This window comes from Papio anubis, chromosome X (assembly GCF_008728515.1).
Source record: "Papio anubis isolate 15944 chromosome X, Panubis1.0, whole genome shotgun sequence".
Classification (NCBI taxonomy): Eukaryota; Metazoa; Chordata; class Mammalia; order Primates; family Cercopithecidae; genus Papio; species Papio anubis.
The window spans coordinates 1,924,360-1,942,438 of record NC_044996.1 but is presented as its reverse complement, the minus strand read 5'-3'; the positions used below and the strand labels follow the sequence as shown (position 1 = coordinate 1,942,438).

Sequence of the window (18,079 nt, the reverse complement as noted above, 5' to 3'; positions counted from 1 at the left end):
GCTGAGTTGGGAGGATCTCTTGAGCCTAGGAGGTCAAGGCTGCAGCGAGCCATGATTGTGCCACTGCACTCTAGCCTGGGCTACACAGCAAGATCCTGTCTCTAAAAATAAAATAAAAAATTCAAATTAAAGTGAGAAACCTGGCTCCCACCGTCTTCCATCCATTGCCATAGTTCTTGAATTCCGGTATAAAGGTGGAGAGGTTTCAGAATCATTCACCCCTACCCTGGTGGGGAGTGATCTTATCAATCAGAGTACAGCACTTATGTGTGCTTCCTTTTGCTTTTAGTCTGACAGATGCCACTCATTTCCAGAGTGACTGAGATCAGCCCCTTTCTCCCTGACCCCCTTCAGTAAGGCTGTTTTGTACATTTCTGTTCCTTTTTTGTTTGTTTGTTTTGTACATTTCTAATTGCCTTTTGTCGCAGTCTGCATTCCGTCTTGTGATCTCCCAACCTTCTAAAAGATTATTTTAAAAGGTGCCTATTTTAAGTTCCCTCTGTCTGCTGTAAAGTTCTGTGGGTTTTGACATATTCAGAGTGTCACGTGTCCACCATTACAGCATCATACAGAAGTTTCCCTGCCCTACAGAATCCCTGTGCTGCTCCTAGTCAAGCACGATCCCCTCTCTCAGATCCCTGGCAACCGTGGATCTGTTTTCTGTCTTTTTTTCGTCTATTTTGCTTTTTCGGGAATGTCATGTCAGGTAAATGGACTCATAGAGTAGGCAGCTTTGTCAGGCTTTTTACTCTGCAATATGTATTTAAGATTCACTTACTTCTTTGCATGGGTTCACAGCTTTTCCCTCTTTATCACTGACTAGTATTCCATTGTCCAGATATACCACATTTTATTTGTTCACCTACTGAGGAACATCTTAAATGCTTCCAGTTTTTGCCAATTACGAATAAAGTTGCTAATGCTATCACATTGGTCTTTTAGGAAAAAAAAGGCTGCTATAAATATGTGTGTGGTGGTTTTTGTGTGGACATAAGTTTTCAAATCATTTGGGTAAATACCAAGGAGTATGATTGCTGAATTGTATGGTAAGAGTATACTTAACTTCGGAAGGAACTGCCAACCGTTTTTCAGGGTGGCTGTACCTTGTCGCATTCTCACCAGCAATGAATGGGAGTTCTTGCTGCTGCTCCAGGTCCTTGCCAGCATTAGGGTTGTCAGTGTTTGGGGTTTTGGCTATCTAGTAGGTATGCAGCGGTATCTCCTTGTGGTTTTAATTTGCAATTCCCTAATGATGTATAATGTTAAACGTCTTTTGATATGCTTATTTTCCATTTGCATTTCTTCTTTGCAGAGGCATCTGTTCAGATCTTTTTTTTTTTTTTAGACGGAGTTTCGCTCTGTTGCCCAGACTGGAGTGCAGTGGCACGATCTCGGCTCACTGCAAGCTCCACCTCCCGGGTTCACGCCATTCTCCCGCCTCAGCCTCCGAGTAGCTGGGACTACAGGCGCCCGCCACCACGCCCGGCTAGTTTTTTGTATTTGTAGTAGAGATGGGGTTTCACCGTGTTAACCAGGATGGTCTCAATCTCCTGACCTCGTGATCCACCTGCCTCGGCCTCCCAAAGTGCTGGGATTACAGGCGTGAGCCACCGCGCCCGGCCATCTGTTTAGATCTTTTGCTCATTTTTAAATTGGGTTGTTTTCTTATTGAGTTGGGTCTTTTCTTTTCTTTTCTTTTTTTTGAGACAGTCTTATTCTGTTGCCCAGGCTGGAGTGCAGTGGTACAATCTCGGCTCACTGCAACCTCTGCCTCCTGGGTTCAAGCGATTCTCCTGCGTCAGCCTCCCGAGTAGCTGGGATTACAGGCACCCATCACCATGCCCAGCTAATTTTTGTATTTTTAGTAGAGACAGGGTTTCACCATGTTGGCCCAGCTGGTCTTGAATTCCTGACCTCAGGTGATCTGCCCGCCTTGGCCTCCCAAACTGCTGGGATTACAGGCGTGAGCCACCACACCTGGCATAAGTTTAATTCTCTTAGCAAGGCCATTTTTTAACTTTCTGCGGAAAGGTTACACTCGCCAGCAGTTTTGCCATGCAAGTACACCAAACAAAGGAGGGAAGCATTTTTATCCCCTATGCAGTTTGTCCTTGCTACTGTGTCCTGTTTCCATTGGCTGGAGCCAGACCTCACAATCTAAACTAAAACCTGATTGGCTAATAGTTTAAAACTTTTAAAAATAGGTAAAAGCAATGGAAGGATAAAGGAAAAGAGGAAGTTGCTTACGAAATGACTTAGAAAAGTAATAATATTCCCAAACAGGAAAGGGACATAGGCTGCGAGCTGGGACATGCCTGTGAGCACGTCCAGCACAGATATCTTGGTTAAAGTACAAGGACACAGAATGTACTACGTGCCTGTAAGCATGTTTAACAGCTACATAGGATAGGGCTTAACAAAGAGTTACTAGCACAAAGCAAGGAGGCTTGAAGGAAGTTAGTCTTTAAAAGAAACTATTATTTCTAACACTTATGATTTATTTTTTAATAAGAAGGGAAACTTTGAAGAGGAACTTTTTACTTTCTACACTCCATCTCAAAAAAAGAAAAAAAGAAAGTGGGGTCTTGCTATGTTGCCCAGGCTAGGCTGGAACTCCTGGGCTCAAGTGATCCTCCAGCCTCAGCCTCCCAAAGTGCTGGGATTACAAGCATGAGCCACCTTGCCAGGCCGGAAGGTGTAATTCCTCTTGTAAACACATGATACAGGCTTGGTGCGGTGGCTCACACCTGTAGTCCCAGCACTTTGGGAGGCTGAGGCGGGCAGATCACCTGAGGTCAGGAGTTCGAGACCAGCCTGATCAGACTGGCATGGTGAAACCCTGCCTCTACTAAAAATACAAAAATTAGCTGGGCGTGGTGGCGTGCACGTGTAGTCCCAGCCTACTCAGGAGGCTGAGACAGGGGAATTGCTTGAACCCAGGAGGCAGAGGTTGTAGTGAGCTGAGATTGCACCACTGCACTCCAGGCTGGGTGACAGAGTAAGACTCTGTCTCAAACAACGACAAGAACAACAACAACAATAACAAACCAAAAAACCCCATGATACAATGATTTAAAACAAAAATTGTGCCATCAGTTTTTACATGAGGCCAGGGGCATCTGAGTCACCTCGTGGACCAATACCTGCCCGTTGGCTCTTCTTTCCCAGGCCCACTTTGGAGGCGGGTGCTTTCCTTCTGGCCTCCAGTTTCCATCTGCTGCCCCTCAGAGAGGTCTCTTTGTGCCATCTCTGTCCATGTGGGCAGTTTTTTATTACTCACGCCACCATATTTCTCTGGGACACAGAAATATGTGTATTTCTATTTCTTTTTATAACCCGGGACCATGTTGTAGAACTCTGCTAATGCTTCTTCTGGCTTGAGCAAAGCACCATTGGCATATTAGACATTCTGGGGAATTATCTGTAGGTATCTGTGAACAAATTGCACTTCCTGCTGTCATGAGAAGGGGCTCAGCATCAGTTCCATTCCTGTTTTTTTCTGTTTTAGATGTCGGTCCCAGGAAACCCTGTTCACATAGATGAGCAGGTAGGACTGGAGCTTCTGAGTGCCGGGGTCCCTGGAGCCTTCTGCAGTGCCCTGGGAGGGTGACTGGGAAAGGCCAGGGGGCAAGAGCTGCCAGGGGCCTCCTCAGATTTCCCAGTTTTTACAGAGTATATATGGGAGTTGAGGTCTGGGAAAATGATTTTTAAAAAACTCTTCCTGCCCCGCAGACTCTCTTGAAGACTCTGTGTCATGCCAGGGCCCATGGGTCACTGTGAAGATTGGACCCTGCCACTTGATGGAACCCCTGTGATGCTGACCTGCGGGGATGTGGAGCACAGACCCTAGGGAGGGTACCAGAACCTCATGGGACTGGATGGCCGGCAGCGAGGGGCGTCCAGTAACTGTTGGATGCAGAATTGAATTCAGTCACCCGCACTTCTTTCCTGTGCTCGTCTTGGCTGGGTTCGCGGAGATACACTCTCTAGCAGCAGATGCTTTGGTGAGGAGGACCAGGCGAAGAAGGTGATTTTTGCTGTTGGACGTTCTAAAGACAGGGCAGGGGTATGCGGGGAGAATTGGGAGAGGCAGAGCCAGGGAGGCCGGTTTGAGGAGGGGACATTTGAGCCGAGATCTGATGGAGTGAGGAGCCAAGCCAGGCAGATATCTGAGCGAAGAACATTCCAGGCAGGGGAGCAAAGGCTGGGACGCAGCTGCAAATGTGGTCCGGGTTAGGGCCAGTCAGGAGGCCAGTGGCCGGGAAAGGTGGGGAGGGGCCAGAGCAGTCATTAGGCCACCCCCTAAGGACTCATGCTTTGACTTGGATTGACATAGAGAGCTGCGGGAGGGTGACATGATCTCAATAAAAGGAATGCTCTGGCTGCTGGGTAGAAAAGAGAGTGAGGGTGAGGGATTAATGGTGGAGCTAGAGGGAGCCCAGTGAGTGCCGGGAGCCCAGGGTGGCAGAGCTGTGGTGCAGGGTTGCAGGGTCCTGGAGCTAGGGATGGAGGCTGTTTTCGGGCAAGTGGCCTGGTCGGCCTGTCCTCGGAGAGGCGGTGAAAGCAGAGACTGGAAGGCAGAGAGCCTTGCCGACCTGTGGCCGAAGAGAGCTCTCTGGGAGCCAGCCACCGGTGGTGCAAAGGTCCTGAGGTCGGCCCAGCTGGGCCGCAGCTCCGGGAGGCGGCGCGAGAGAGCAGTGGGCCGGGCGGTGGCGGCCGGCGCCCGAGTCGGAGCCCGGCGATTGCCTTACAAGGTGCCCTGCGGCGCCGCGGCCGCGCTTGGCCACTGCGTGCTTGGGCGGCCGGCGGGGGCGTGTGCGGAGGGGGCGGGGCCGGCGGGAAGCGGGCGGGGGGCTTGGTGAGGCGGCCACTGCACTAAACGACGCTGCGGCACCCGCTCCAGGTCCGCACCTGCTTTGGGGCGCGGGGACGCGCGAGGCGGGGGCGCACCAGGTCTGGCCCACAGCCGCCACAGCCCTACGCGCCCGCAGCACACCTGTCACGCCTGGCGCGCCCCCTGCCCGCTCGCGCTCGGTCCACGCAGCTCAGGACGCGTGCGGCCCAGGCTGCCAGGTCCCCCTGCTCCGCGGCGCCGAAGGCCGGGCTGCGTCTGCGGCCGCGTGGGTGGCCGCGGTCTTGGCAGGTGGCTGCGCGCGGGGGTCGCAGGTGCATCCCGGGCGGCTTGGTGGCTTGGGCAGCGGGTGCCTGTGGGCGCTGTGCCATGGGTGGCGGGTCTACGCGGGGGTGGGGGCGTGGGCTCTGTGGATGTGTGGATGGGGGAGGGACCGGCGTGGGTGAGCATGGAGCCTTCTGGAAAGCGGCCGGATGTGTGGAGGCAGAGAGGCAGCATCCAGGCGCTGGTCGCTGTCGGGGTGCAGGGTGTGGGGGCGTGGGATGGCAGCTGTAGGCCTGGGATGTGGAGGCGCGTTTGCGGTGGCCTCGCTGCAAGGCGTCCGTCTGGGGGTGTGGACCTGGACGGGGGAGGGGAGGGTCGAGCGCAGCGGCAACGGCTGAGGCCTGCCTGACAGGGGTGGAGGAGGAAGCTGCCCTCGCCTCCGGTGCGGGGGAGGGAGGAGGGACCCCCATCACCTCTCCCCTGCCCCTGCAGACATGTTGCTGCTGAAGAAACACACGGAGGACATCAGCAGCGTCTATGAGATCCGCGAGAGGCTCGGCTCGTGAGTGTGCGCGCGTGTGATCGTGTGTGTGTACCTGTGTGAGATGGCATGTGTGTGTGACTACGCGAGTGGGTGTGAGATGATGTGTGTGTGAATATATAAGGGTGTGTGAATGTGAGTGAGTCTGTGAGATGGCATGTGTTGAGTTTCGTGGGGGGTGGCACAGGGCCAGGTAGGGCCTCCCCATCTTCTTCACAGGGGGCCCTCCCCGCTCCCCTCTCTCTCCCTCCTGCCTCTTTTCTCTTCCCACTTCCTTCCCACCTCCCACCGCTCGTGTCTGCGGCAGGGGTGCCTTCTCCGAGGTGGTGCTGGCCCAGGAGCGGGGCTCCGCACACCTCGTGGCCCTCAAGTGCATCCCCAAGAAGGCCCTCCGGGGCAAGGAGGCCCTGGTGGAGAACGAGATCGCAGTGCTCCGTAGGTGCGCACCTCACGGGGCCCTGGGATGTGGCATAGGTCGATGAGGGGTGCAAGGAGTCCCTGGTTCTAGTCTAGGCCTGGCCACCAACTTTTGGGAAGCCTGGGGCAGTGCTCTCTCTGGGCCTGCACGTCCCTGTGGCAGCCACAGGGAGCTAGTGGATATTGATCTGTGCTTTTCAAATGGGCTTTAGAAGGAAGACCAGGGCTCAGGCTGGAGCTCCGCCTTCCTGGACCGGGCAGGGGTGGCATGTGGTAGGGAATGGGGAACAGAGGTGGGAGGAGGAGAAGAGGGAGGAGGCTTTTCCCGGGGCCTCAGGACAGAGCACCCCTTGACTCTGTTGGCCCACAGGTGCTTCCTTGCTGTTGCAGGATCAGCCACCCCAACATTGTTGCTCTGGAGGATGTCCACGAGAGCCCTTCCCACCTCTACCTGGCCATGGAACTGTGAGGAGGGCCTGGGCAGGCTGTGGGAGCCGGGGAGGGGCTGAGCAGTGAGTGGGGCTGAAGGCCAGGCTGAGTGCCTGGGTCAGCCAAACCCCTGGCACCCCCAGGGTGACGGGTGGCGAGCTGTTTGATCGCATCATGGAGCGCGGCTCCTACACAGAGAAGGATGCCAGCCATCTGGTGGGTCAGGTCCTCGGCGCCGTCTCCTACCTGCACAGCCTGGGGATCGTGCACCGGGACCTCAAGGTGCCTGGCTGGGGCCTCTGCGCCCCACCCTCCCACTTGCCCACCTGGCCCTGCCTTTGTTTTCCCGGGAGCACGGCTGGGGCCTTTCTTGATCTCCCACTCCACCAAGGCTCTGGGGAACCTGAGAATGTGTAGTCCTCATCCTGTCCCAGCACCGGCACCGCATCAGGACTGACCTGGCCCTTTTCCCGGTGTCCGTGTGTCACAGCCCGAAAACCTCCTGTATGCCACGCCCTTTGAGGACTCAAAGATCATGGTCTCTGACTTTGGACTCTCCAAAATCCAGGCTGGCAACATGCTAGGCACCGCCTGTGGGACCCCCGGATATGTGGGTGAGGGACGGCACCCTGAGGCTTGCTGGGAGTGGGGTGGCCTGGGGGACCCTAGATAGCCGGGAAGGCTGTTGTGCCCGTTGCCTTTGTGTGGGCCATTCCTGGGCTTGAGTAGGCTGAGCCAGCGACACTGAGCGGCATGGCTGCGTGTGTGCCTGTGCGTGCGTCTGTCTGTCTCTGGCCCCCAGCCCCAGAGCTCTTGGAGCAGAAACCCTACGGGAAGGCCGTAGATGTGTGGGCACTGGGCGTCATCTCCTACATCCTGTGAGTTACTGCTGGGAAGGCTTGTCTCCTGCCTGCCTGCCCCTGCTGGGTTGGGGAGGGTGGGACAGCTGGGTGATTCATCTGTGGGTGCCAGGCTGTGTGGGTATCCCCCCTTCTACGACGAGAGCGACCCTGAACTCTTCAACCAGATCCTGAGGGCCAGCTATGAGTTTGACTCTCCTTTCTGGGATGACATCTCAGAATCAGGTGAGCTTCAGGCTGGCCCGTGCTTGGGGGTGATGCAAGGGAGTGGGGACCCGATGGGCTGACCCAGCCTCCCTGCTCCAGCCAAAGACTTCATCCGGCACCTTCTGGAGCGAGACCCCCAGAAGAGGTTCACCTGCCAACAGGCCTTGCAGCATCTTTGGTGAGTAGGAGCCCTGCCGAGCTGCCCCAGGGCCAGGGGGACTGTACCTGCAGAGAGGCCCCCCCCCGACCTTCAGCCTTTCCCCAGGATCTCTGGGGACACAGCCTTCGACAGGGACATCTTAGGCTCTGTCAGTGAGCAGATCCAGAAGAACTTTGCTCGGATGCACTGGAAGGTCAGTGTGGAGACAGACCCAGTGTGGTCACCCGCTGCATCCCAGCTGTAGCCTGATCACTGTGACTGCCCAGTGGCCACTGTGGTCCTCACAGTCTTGGGGCTGGGACCTGGCCCAGGCCTGGCCTGATCTCCCTCTCTTCTGGCAGCGAGCCTTCAATGCCACCTCATTCCTGCGCCACATCCGGAAGCTGGGGCAGAGCCCAGAGGCCGAGGGGGCCTCTGAGCAGGGCCTGGCCCGCCACAGCCACTCAGGCCTCCATACTGGCCAGCCCCCCAAGTGGTGATCCCCAGGTGTGTTTGAAGAGCTTAGAGGGTGGTGGCACTCCATGTGGCCAAGAGCTAAGTGGGGTGGCCCCCACAGGCCAGAGGGCTGAGGGCAGAGGGCAGAGGGAGGAGCCAGGGCCCCAGGAGAGGTGGAAGGACAGGGAGGGCCTGTGGGTGCCCGAGATTGGGCAAGGGAGTGGAGGGGGAGAGGGCCTCTAAGAAATCCAGGATTTGACCGAGGTGGGGGTGGGGGCACAGGGCTGGCAGGTCGGCTCCTAACTACCCCCTTTCCCTCTGCTTCTCGCTCTCAGACAGATGCCAAGGCCAAGTGGACTGACCCCCAGATTTCCTTCCCTTGGATGCTTTTGGTCCCCTCCCCCAACCCTTCACCCCTGGGGCTGGCCTCTGCTGGAGTTTGAGATTTGAGGGTGTGGCGCATGGTGCTGGGGTTGGAATGGAGCACCCCCAAGTCTGTCCCCAGGCTCTGCCCTGCCTGGGGGCAGTGGATCCCCTCCCCTGTTGCCTCTCCCGCCCCTGCCCCCCACCCCACCAAAAGCCGAGGCGGTGCTGGCAGGCGGGCCTCAGGGGCTGTCTTTCCTGCACGGCTGTTCTGTGCTTCGCTGAGTGTGGGTGGTCCTGCTTGTGTCATGGTCATGGCCTTCCAGCCCCCTCCAGTTTTCCCCAAACCAATAAAGAAAGATACAGCAATGGGCCAGTGGTGAACTGGGGGTGCGGCGAGTGTGGAGGGGACCTGGTCACTTGTGGGAAGGAAACCAATGAGACCCTGCCACACGGCTTTACCCACTGCCACCTGAACCTCTGCTCCCTCTCATCGTGGCAGACAAGTTTCCAACTGTCCAAAAACTTCCTGTCCCCTCTCCCCAAAGCACCAACAAGTGACAGCGTGGCCAGGCAGCTCTGCCACCCCAGAGGTGTAACTGCCCAGCCTTGGGGGTCCTGGGACAAAGTGGAGGCAGCACACGCCTGCTGGGCTGCCAGCAGGGGGCGCTGGCAGGAGGCTGAGTGTGGCTCCAGACCCCCAGGGATGGGCTGCAGTGCCCCTGCCATGCAGGGCCGGGCCTGGAGTGCCTCAGCCAGGTGCCTGGGACTGGGAAGGGCTCACAGGTGCATGGAGGGCGACCAGAGCCCAGAACTGTCACCTTCCATCCCTCCCTCCCTTCCCTTTCTTGATGGCCAGAGGCCATCTTGCCAAGCAGAAGAATAGGGAACCCCAGGGTCAGGGGGTGAGAGGAGCTTCTTGTCCAGGAGAAGGCCACACGGGGCCCTCTTCCCCTCTGCTGTGTGGGGGGCTTTGGAACCCTCAGGTTCCAGGCTGGGGTAGACCTGGGCTGGAAGCTGGGACTCTGGGAGCAGTGGCAGCTTGGCAGTGGCTTCTGAAGTGAAGAGCCGTGGCCTGTCCTCTGGTCTGAGTGGCCCCAGGCCCACCAACCTCCATTCTGGAGCGGCCAGGGCTCCAGAGCCCTGCCTTGCTGGGTCCCAAACCTCTGCTGGCCCCTCTAGCCCTTTCTCTTGGGCCCATCAGGGGAAGACCTCTAGAGCCACTCCTTGGCCCCAGCCAGAGTTCCAGGTAAGCTGGCCACCCCTCCCTACCTTCTGAGACCCTTGCTCCCTGCCAGCCCCCAGAGTGTAGCCTGATGACCCACGGCTTGACTGGCGAGAATGGTAGAGAAGATTACCCTCCCTGTTGAACTTTGGGCCCCAAAGGGAGGCGGTGAGGGTCAAACCAAGGCTGGCCTGGGCCTTGTGGGTGAAGGCTGGAGTGGGGTTCAGGGTTGGAGCCAGGGGACCTGGCTTCCACCAGGGAGAACAGGCTGGAGGTGGGTGGGCAGCCTCCTCCTCCATCCCCACAGCCACTCCCAGGCCATCCTTCGCTCCAGACTCTGGGCCGCACAGGGGACCTCAGTCGGCCAGTACCATGGCCTCCTCACCTCCAAGACCTGTCCCACTTGCCCTCACCCCTACCCGGGGCCTTGTTGCCTGCGGGCACCCCTGCTGCGGGTCCCCCTTCCCATCTTCTCCGTTGTTCACACTGGACTCCCATGATACCTACTTGCTCTTGTTTTGGTCAGATGTTGACTGAGCCTCTACTCTGGGTCAGGTGCTGGGCGCTGAATAGGTGCCTGCCCCCCAGGAGGACGCCCTCTATTTTAGGGGTGGTTTTACGGGGATGATAAAAATGATCTTTGTGGGTCTGGGAGCCGTGAGCAGGAGTGCCAGAGCCAACCTTCCAGAAGAAACCGGCACTTGCTCAGGAACAGCCAGCTCTTCCAGACCAGGCACTTGGCCAGATCGCCTCTGCTTGGAGCTCAAGCCAGCTCTGGGCTGCCTTGACACAGGGTGCAATATGGCCTCCCGTCAGCAGGGGGAGCCACGGCCCCATCTTTAGACGTCCATTAGCCTCCCCTAGTTCCTTCAGCACCTGGGCAGCCTCTCAAACCCGTTCCTCTTTGCCACTGCCCCAACCCCACACCCTGCAAATCCTGCCCTGGGGAAGTCCAACCTTGGGGGAGAGGTCCTGCCCATCTGTGATAGGGGTGAGAGGGGGAACCCCCAGGTCAAGCAGAGGTGGCATCCCTCCTTCATCCCTCCAAGACCCCATATGAGGAAGGCAATTTGGGTCCCTTAGGCAGTAGGATGGCAGCCAAGGAGAGAGAAAGGACTGGTTTAGCCAAAGGCAAAAGTGGTGTGTGTGTGAAGTGATGGCAAGGGAGCTGCGCTGGACCCTGTGAGGGCTTCTCAGGCTCAGGGCCGTTGCTGAGGCTGGCAGCAAGAGGAATGGGCCAGACCAATCCTGGCAGGGGAAGGAGCTGGAGCTGTAGTCTAGGAGCAGTGGGGAGCCATCGAAGGGGTTTTTAGCCAGAGAGCATTCTTGTCCAGTGTGGGTTAGGTGCTGAGCTGGGGCTGGCTGCTGGGAATTGGAGTGTCTGGAACCAGACCAGAATCGAGGGTCGGGGGAACCCTGGTGGGCATCACAAAAGGAAGCTGTCTCTGCTGTTCTGGGTCACACGGGGTGGGTCACGTGCTCCATCTTGAAGCAAACCTGTAGGTAGCAGAGTTTCAAGGGAAGCTCAATCTGTGGGTCCACCCTAGGGACAGGGAGACACGGAGGTGGTCCTAGGAGCTCTTTGGGGGTCACGTAGACAGGTCTTGGTGATGGGTTGCAGGTAGGGAATGAAGCGAGAGGATCCAGATAGGTCATGGTTCTGGCAGCAGAACATTCATCAAGAAGAGTTCAATGGGCATCACTTTGGGGGAGGAGTGATGAGATTGATTCTGGATGTGGTGAGTTCGAGTTGCCTGAGAGGTATGAAAGTAGACTTACTTTTCACCCTTCTCTTTGCAAATATGTGTCTAGCATTGTATCTAGTAGTTCTGGAAGGTTTATTCCTTGTAATAAAAAGAACACTGATCCCTCGAGCCCAGGAGTTTGAGACTAGCCTGGGTAAGATGGAGAGAACCTGTCTCTACAAAAAAAAAAAAAAAAAAGAAAAAAAAAAAAAGCTAGTAACGACTCTTTATTGAAAAGCTTCCTATGTATTAACTTGAGAACCTCACCTGTGAGATAGCTGCTATCATGGTCATCATCCCCACTTCACATATGGAGAAACTGAGGCATAGAGAGGCTAAGTGAGCCAAAGTTACACAGCTTGTGGCAGAGTGAAGATTTGAACCCACGCTCTCCCACTGCATCCTCTTGCTTGCATCCATGCAAGCGAGATCTTGCTTGGGACATAATTGTGTGGGGAATTGAAGAAAACAAGGCGGCATTTGTTACCCACTTCTCTTTGTGAATGCAAACTCTGTGTGTCTGAAGGAAAGAGAACCCTGGGTTGGGGGACTCCACGCTGGATTTGAGTTTGGGTCTTGCACATGGTTTGTGTTGCCTTTTTTAAAAAAAATGTTTTATTTTTAAATTTTTTTTTATGAGATGGAGTCTCACTATGTTGCCCAGGATGGAGTGCAGTGGCTATTCACTTCACAAGTGTGATCCTACTACTGATCAGCACACGAGTTTTGACCTACGCTGTTTCCGACCTGGGGTGGTTCACCCCTCCATAGGCAACCTAGTGGTCCTCTGCTCCCAGAATATTGATGCTGAACTTAGTATGGACACCTGATGGACATAGCACACTACAGCCCAGAACTCCTGGGTTCAAGTGATTCTCAACCTCCTGAGTAACTAGGACTACAGCTGTGAGCCACCATGCCACCTGGCTTGTGTTGCCTTTAAGGTCCTCTGTGCCTCAATTTTATGTCCTGTTAAGTGGGAACCAGGGAGGTCTTTTCACAGTGGTGGAAATGGGGCATGGGAGCTGGGCCCTACAAAGATCCCTTTGGAGTTCGGTGTGAGCAACGGCCTGGAAGTGGGGCAGGGCAGGGCTGGTGGCTGCGAGACAAGCCTGAACCATGTATAGGACAAGGCAAGAGACGTGGGGCTACTGGAAGGATGGAGCTTGGTCATGGAGTCAATGGGAGTGGGAGGGGGGGAGTTGTGAGGGAGTTGAGGATGCTGCCAGGGAACCCAGGAGAGCAGCAGGTCTGTTGAAGAGATGAAGTGACCAAGTCAGGCCCCCTGGCCAGGTGGTGGCCGAGTTGGCACTATAAGCCACATGTTTCTTCCTGCCAGGCACTGTCTGGGCATGTGGTGACCATGTTCTCCACCCCACCCCAGCTTCATTCAGGGATCCCTATCACCAGCCCAACACGAGGTGGGCAAGATAAGAAGTATGGAATGTTTCAGAAATAACAAAGAATCCCGTCTGGTTGAGGGAGGTTGTGAGAGGAGGTGGGTAGAGATCAGCCTGGAAAGTGAACTTTCTCAAGAGGGCACTGGGAGCCACTGACGTTTTAAACAGAACAAGTGACAGGATCTGATTTTTGCTTTAAGAGAATTTTTCAGTATTTTTCAACCCTATTATCTGCCCCCTTTTGAGAAATAGAAAAAGCCCAGGCTTACTATCACGCTGGTCTTTGAAAAAACAAAAGCTCATGCCCATCTCTCCAGAGCTCCTCCCTCACACCCCATGGAGATTTCCATAGTTTCCCTCACCCCAGGGAGCCAAATCTTTCCTCACATGATGCCCTGAGTAGAGGCTCAACTGCTTTTTGCCAGTTTCTCCTTGTAGTTCTTTCAATTATTGCTTTATGTATTTATAAGTTATGTTATTCAGTATATATGAGTTTAGAATTGGTATGTATTTTAGGTAAGTTGAATATTTGATCAAAATATAGTGATATACATTAATACTAGCAATGATTTTCCCTTCTAGTCTACTTGGTCTGATATTAACATAGCAACTATAACTTTTTTTGGTTAACATTTGACTGGTATATTTTTTTCAATCCTTTTCCGTTCAAATTAAAAATTTGTTTTTTATTGAGGTACAATTCACGTACCATAAAATTCACCCTGTAAAATGTACAATTCAGCAGTTTTTAGTGTATTTACAGTGTTTTGCCACCATCACCACTATCTAATTCCAGAACATTTTCATCACCCCGAAAGGAAACCTTGTATGCATTTGCAGTAGCTCCCCATTTACAACCCCCCCCCCCCCCCAGTGTTTGGCAACCACTAATTGACTTTCTATCTGTGGATTTGCTTGTTTCAATATTTCAAATTAATGAAATCATACCATACGTGGACTTTTGTGTCTGGCTTACCCTTACTATGATGTTTTCAGGGTTCATCCATATTGTAGCATGGATCAGTACTTCATTCTTTTTTACAGCTGAAGAATATTTTACTGTATGGATAGACCACATTTTATTAATCATTGATGGACATTTGGGTTGTTTCCACTTTTAGCTATTGTGAATAATACTGCTATGAACAATTGTGTGCAAGTTTTTGTGTGGATGTGTATTTTCAATTGTCTTGAGTATACACCTAGGAGTACTATTGTTGGGCCATATGATAACTCCATGTTTAACTTTTGAAGGAAATGCCAAGCCATTTTCCAAAGCAACAGCACCATTTTACATTCCCACCAGCAATGCATGTGGTTCAAATTTCTCTCCATCCTTGTCAACACTTGTTATTGTGCGTGATTTTTAAAATAGCCATCCTAGTGTGTGTGAAATGGTATCTCATTGTGGTTTTGATTTGTATTGCTCTAATGACCAATGATATTGAGCATCTTTTCATGTACTTATTAGTCATTTGTATATCTTATTTGGAAAAATGTTCATTCAAAACTTCTGTTCATTTTTTAATTGGATAATTTATCTTTTTATTGTTGAGCTGTAAGGGTTCTTTATGTATTCTGGATATTAGATCCTTATCAGATATATGATTTGTAAATATTTTCTCCCATTCTGTGGATTATCTTTTCACTCTTTGATAGTGTCTTTTGATGCACATGGGTTTTTTTGTTTGTTTGTTTTTTGTTTTGTTTTTTTTTTTGAGACAGAGTTTCACTGTTGTCATCCAGGCTGGAGTGCAATGGCACGATCTTGGCTCACTGCAACCTTCGCCTCCCAGGTTCAAATGATTCTCCTGTCTCAGTCTCCCAAGTAGCTGGGATTGCAGATGCCTGCCACCATGGCTGGCTAATTTTTTTGTATTTTTAGTAGAGACAGGGTTTCGCCATGTTGGCCAGGCTGGTCTCGAACTTCTGACCTCAGGTGATTTGCCCGTCTCAGCCTCCCAAAGTGCTGGGGTTACAGGCGTGAGCCACCGTGCCCAGCCAGAGAGTGTTGCTATGTTAAAACAATATTGTTTTCCAATCCATGAACACAGAATATCATTCCACTTATTTTGTTCTTTAATTTTTTAAATGATCTTTTACAGTTTTCAGTGTATACATTTCGCACTTCTTTTGTTGTTAAATTTATTTGTGAATTTTATTCTTTGTATGCTCTTGTACACAGAATTGTTTTCATAATTTCATTTTTGAATTGTTCGTTAAAAGTGTATAGAAATAACCATTGATTTTTAAAAATATATTGATCTTGTATTCTGTGGCCTTCCTAAACTTTTTATTAGTTCTCGCTCTGTCTCTCTCTTTTGACGGGGGACTGGGGTCTTGCTCTGTCACCCAGGCTAGAGGCCGGAGTGCAGTGGTGCAATCACAGCTCACTGCGGTCTTGAACTCCTGGGCTCAAGCAAATCCTCCCTTCTCAGCCTCCAGAGTAGCTGGGACTACAGGAGCAGGCCACCATGTTAGGTTCTAATTTACTTTATTTTATTTTATTTTTAGAGATGGAGTCTCACTATGCTGCACATGCTGGTGTTGAACTCCTGGGCTCAAGTAATCCTCCTGCCTCAGCCTCCCAAAGCACTGGGATTATAGGCATAAGCCACCATGCCTGGCCCTTTTTATTAGTTCTAATAGGTTTTATTTGTGTGGATTCTTTGTGATTTTCTACACACAGCACGTGCCATCTGCAAGTAAAGAGAATTTTACTTATTCCTTTCTAATTGGGATGCTTATTTCCTTGTTCCCTTCCTTTTCTCTCTTTTTTCTTTTTGTTTCTCCTGCTTATTGCACTACCAAGAACCTCCAATACTACATTAAATACAAGTGGTAAAAGAATCCTTTCCTTGTTCCTAATCTTAGAGGGAAAACGTTTAGTCTTTCATCATTAAGTGTCATGTTAGCTGTGGATTTTTCATAGATGCCCTTTGTCATGAGTAACTTCCATTCTCTTCCTGTTCCTAGTTTGTAGAAAGGTGTTTTTTTTTTGTTTTGTTTTGTTTTTTGTTTTGTTTTGTTTTGTTTTTTTCACCGGGCTTTCCTGAGTTTATTTGGGGCACACCCGGGCGAGGCCCCTGCGCCCAGAAGAAGGTGTTGGGCCTCTTGGTGAGGAAGCGTGATTTGTGCTGACGGCGCAGGACCCGGTGGGGCAGCGGGAACTTGATCTTGGAGTCGTGGAACTGCTTGATGGCCGACCAGCGGCACTTGCTGGCTGCGATCTCCCTCACCTTCATGATCTGGACGGAGTGGACCCGGGCGCCATGCCGGGCGCCCATGTCTCAGTAGCACTGGGTGACAGCCCCGCGGTGGTCAGGTCCCGGTATTCCCGGTACATGTTGTGGGTGCCGCTCCGGGAGTCATAGCGCAGCCAGATGCCGAAGTTCTTCACCCGCAGGGGGCACTTCTCAAACACCTGCCCACAGTAGACAATCTCCCCTGAAGACTTCTTAATCTTCTTTAACTGAGATACGAAGTTCCGGAAGGGGGACTCGGCAACGACATGATTAGGCGCAAAGATTCGCATGCGGTAGAGAGGGGGTGTGTGGCATTTGGGGGTGGGCAGGCAGCGACCCACCACCTTGTACTCTTGTAGTGCGCTCGGGACCTTCATGGCGTCCTCTGCGCTCGCCGCCACCCGCAAAAGGACTGTTTCAAGTCATGAATGGATGTTAGATTCTGTCGAATCTTTTTATGCACCTATTGAGAGGATCATGTGGTTTTTGTCCTTTTTCTGTTAATGTGGTGTGTTACACTGAGTTTCAGATGTTAAATCAAACTTGTATTCTTAGTATAAATCCCACTTGATGATGGTGCCTAATCCTTATGTGCTGCTAGATTTAGTTTTTAAATATTGTGTTAAAGATTTTTGCATCCAGGAGTTCATGAAGCATATTGAGATGTAGTTGTTTCCTTGTGATATCCTTGGTATGAGGGTAATACTGGGCTGATAGAATGAGATAGGAAGTGTTCCTACTCCTCTATTTTCTGAAAGAGTCTGTGAAGGATTGGCGTTCATCATTCTTCAGTTATTTGATAGAATTCACCAGTGAAGCCATCTGGGCTTGGATTTTCTTTGTGGGAATATTTTCAATTACTAATTCAATTTATTTGTTTGGTATAAGTCTATTCAGATTTTTAATTTATTTTAAAGTCAGTTTTGGTCATGTGTCTTTCTAGGAATTTCTCCATTTCATCTGAGTTGTCCAATTTTTTTGGCATGAAGTCATCAAAGCATTCTCTTATAATCCTTTAAATTTCTATAGGTCAGTAGTAATGCCCCCCTTTTCTCTTCTTGATCTTGGTAATTTGATTCTCTTTTCTTTTTGGTCACTCTAGCCAAGATCAATTTTGCTGATTTTTCAAAGAGCTGACTTTTGTTTTCATTGATTTTTCTCTATTGTTTTCCTGTTTTCAATTCCATTAGTGTCTGTGCTAATCTTTATTTCCTTCCTTCTGCTTGCTTTGGATTTAGTATGCTCTTCTTTTTCTAGTTTGTCAAGGTAGATGCAAGGTTATTAATTTGAGATCTTTCTTTTTTTGCTGGTGTAGGCCTTTAAAGCTGTAAGTTTCCCTCTGAGTACTGCTTTAGCTGCAGTCCATAGATTTTGATATGTTGTGTTTTCATTTTCATTCTCTTCAGGCTTTTCTAATTTCCTTTGTTTTTTCTTTGACTTGCCAGTTATTTAGAAGAGTGTTGCATAATTTCCAAGTATTTTGGACTTCCTAGGTTTCTATCTTTTTGGATTTATAATTTAATTCTCTTGCGGTCAGAGAACATATTTTATATTATTTAAATTCCTTTAAATATATTGAGACTTGTTTTATGACCTAGGTTATGGTCTATCCTGGAGAATGTTTCATGTGCACTTGAAAAAAATGTGTACTTGGCAATTGTTGAATGGTGTGTTCTATAGGTATCAGTTAGGTCAAATTTGTTGATAGTATTGTTCAGATTTTATATATCCTTGCTGATGTTCTGTCTAGTCCTATCAACTATTGAAAATAGAGCATTGAAATGTCCATATGTTATATTTGAATTTTCTTTTGTATTTTTAGTAGAGACGGGATTTCCCCATGTTGGCCAGGCTGGTCTCGAACTCCTGACCTCAAGTGATCCACCCACCTCGGCCTCACAAAGTGCTGGGATTATAGGCGTGAGCCACTGCGCTG

At 51.3% G+C, this 18,079-nt stretch overlaps 1 protein-coding gene and 1 pseudogene across 6 annotated transcripts; one reads left to right on the top strand and one right to left on the bottom strand.

Annotated features, from left to right (window-relative positions):
• Positions 1 to 3,412: 3,412 nt before the first annotated feature.
• On the top strand, positions 3,413 to 8,897 carry PNCK (pregnancy up-regulated nonubiquitous CaM kinase). Of its 5 annotated transcripts, none has more exons than XM_021933082.2 (12): positions 3,413 to 4,027; positions 5,609 to 5,678; positions 5,965 to 6,096; positions 6,465 to 6,539; positions 6,647 to 6,785; positions 6,994 to 7,117; positions 7,306 to 7,381; positions 7,476 to 7,588; positions 7,670 to 7,748; positions 7,836 to 7,923; positions 8,072 to 8,216; positions 8,501 to 8,897. In XM_021933082.2, the coding sequence occupies exons 2-11, from the start codon at positions 5,611 to 5,613 to the stop codon at positions 8,207 to 8,209; spliced, it is 1,032 nt and encodes a 343-aa protein (XP_021788774.1). In that variant the 5' UTR covers positions 3,413 to 4,027; positions 5,609 to 5,610; the 3' UTR covers positions 8,210 to 8,216; positions 8,501 to 8,897. The 5 variants fall into 5 exon arrangements, with proteins under 5 accessions (XP_021788774.1, XP_031516608.1, XP_021788773.1 ...); XM_031660748.1 differs by lacking the exon at positions 3,413 to 4,027 and adding an exon at positions 4,839 to 4,903 and having other exon boundaries at positions 8,505 to 8,897; XM_021933081.1 differs by lacking the exon at positions 3,413 to 4,027 and adding an exon at positions 4,839 to 4,903.
• A 6,590-nt stretch (positions 8,898 to 15,487) lies between these two features.
• On the bottom strand, positions 15,488 to 17,032 carry LOC110742193 (annotated as a pseudogene). Its single transcript, XR_002519622.1, has one exon. The product of XR_002519622.1 is annotated as a 60S ribosomal protein L18a pseudogene (transcript).
• Between the last annotated feature and the right edge of the window lie 1,047 nt (positions 17,033 to 18,079).

What these genes read in the sequence shown, in the direction of transcription:
- PNCK (XM_021933082.2), top strand. Translation starts at nt 5,611, where the DNA reads ATGTTGCTGCTGAAGAAACACACGGAGGACATCAGCAGCGTCTATGAG. An exon ending in TCGTGCACCGGGACCTCAAG is followed by an intron (nt 6,786 to 6,993) that starts GTGCCTGGCTGG and finishes CGTGTGTCACAG; the next exon opens with CCCGAAAACCTCCTGTATGC. An exon ending in CAGGCCTTGCAGCATCTTTG is followed by an intron (nt 7,749 to 7,835) that starts GTGAGTAGGAGC and finishes GCCTTTCCCCAG; the next exon opens with GATCTCTGGGGACACAGCCT.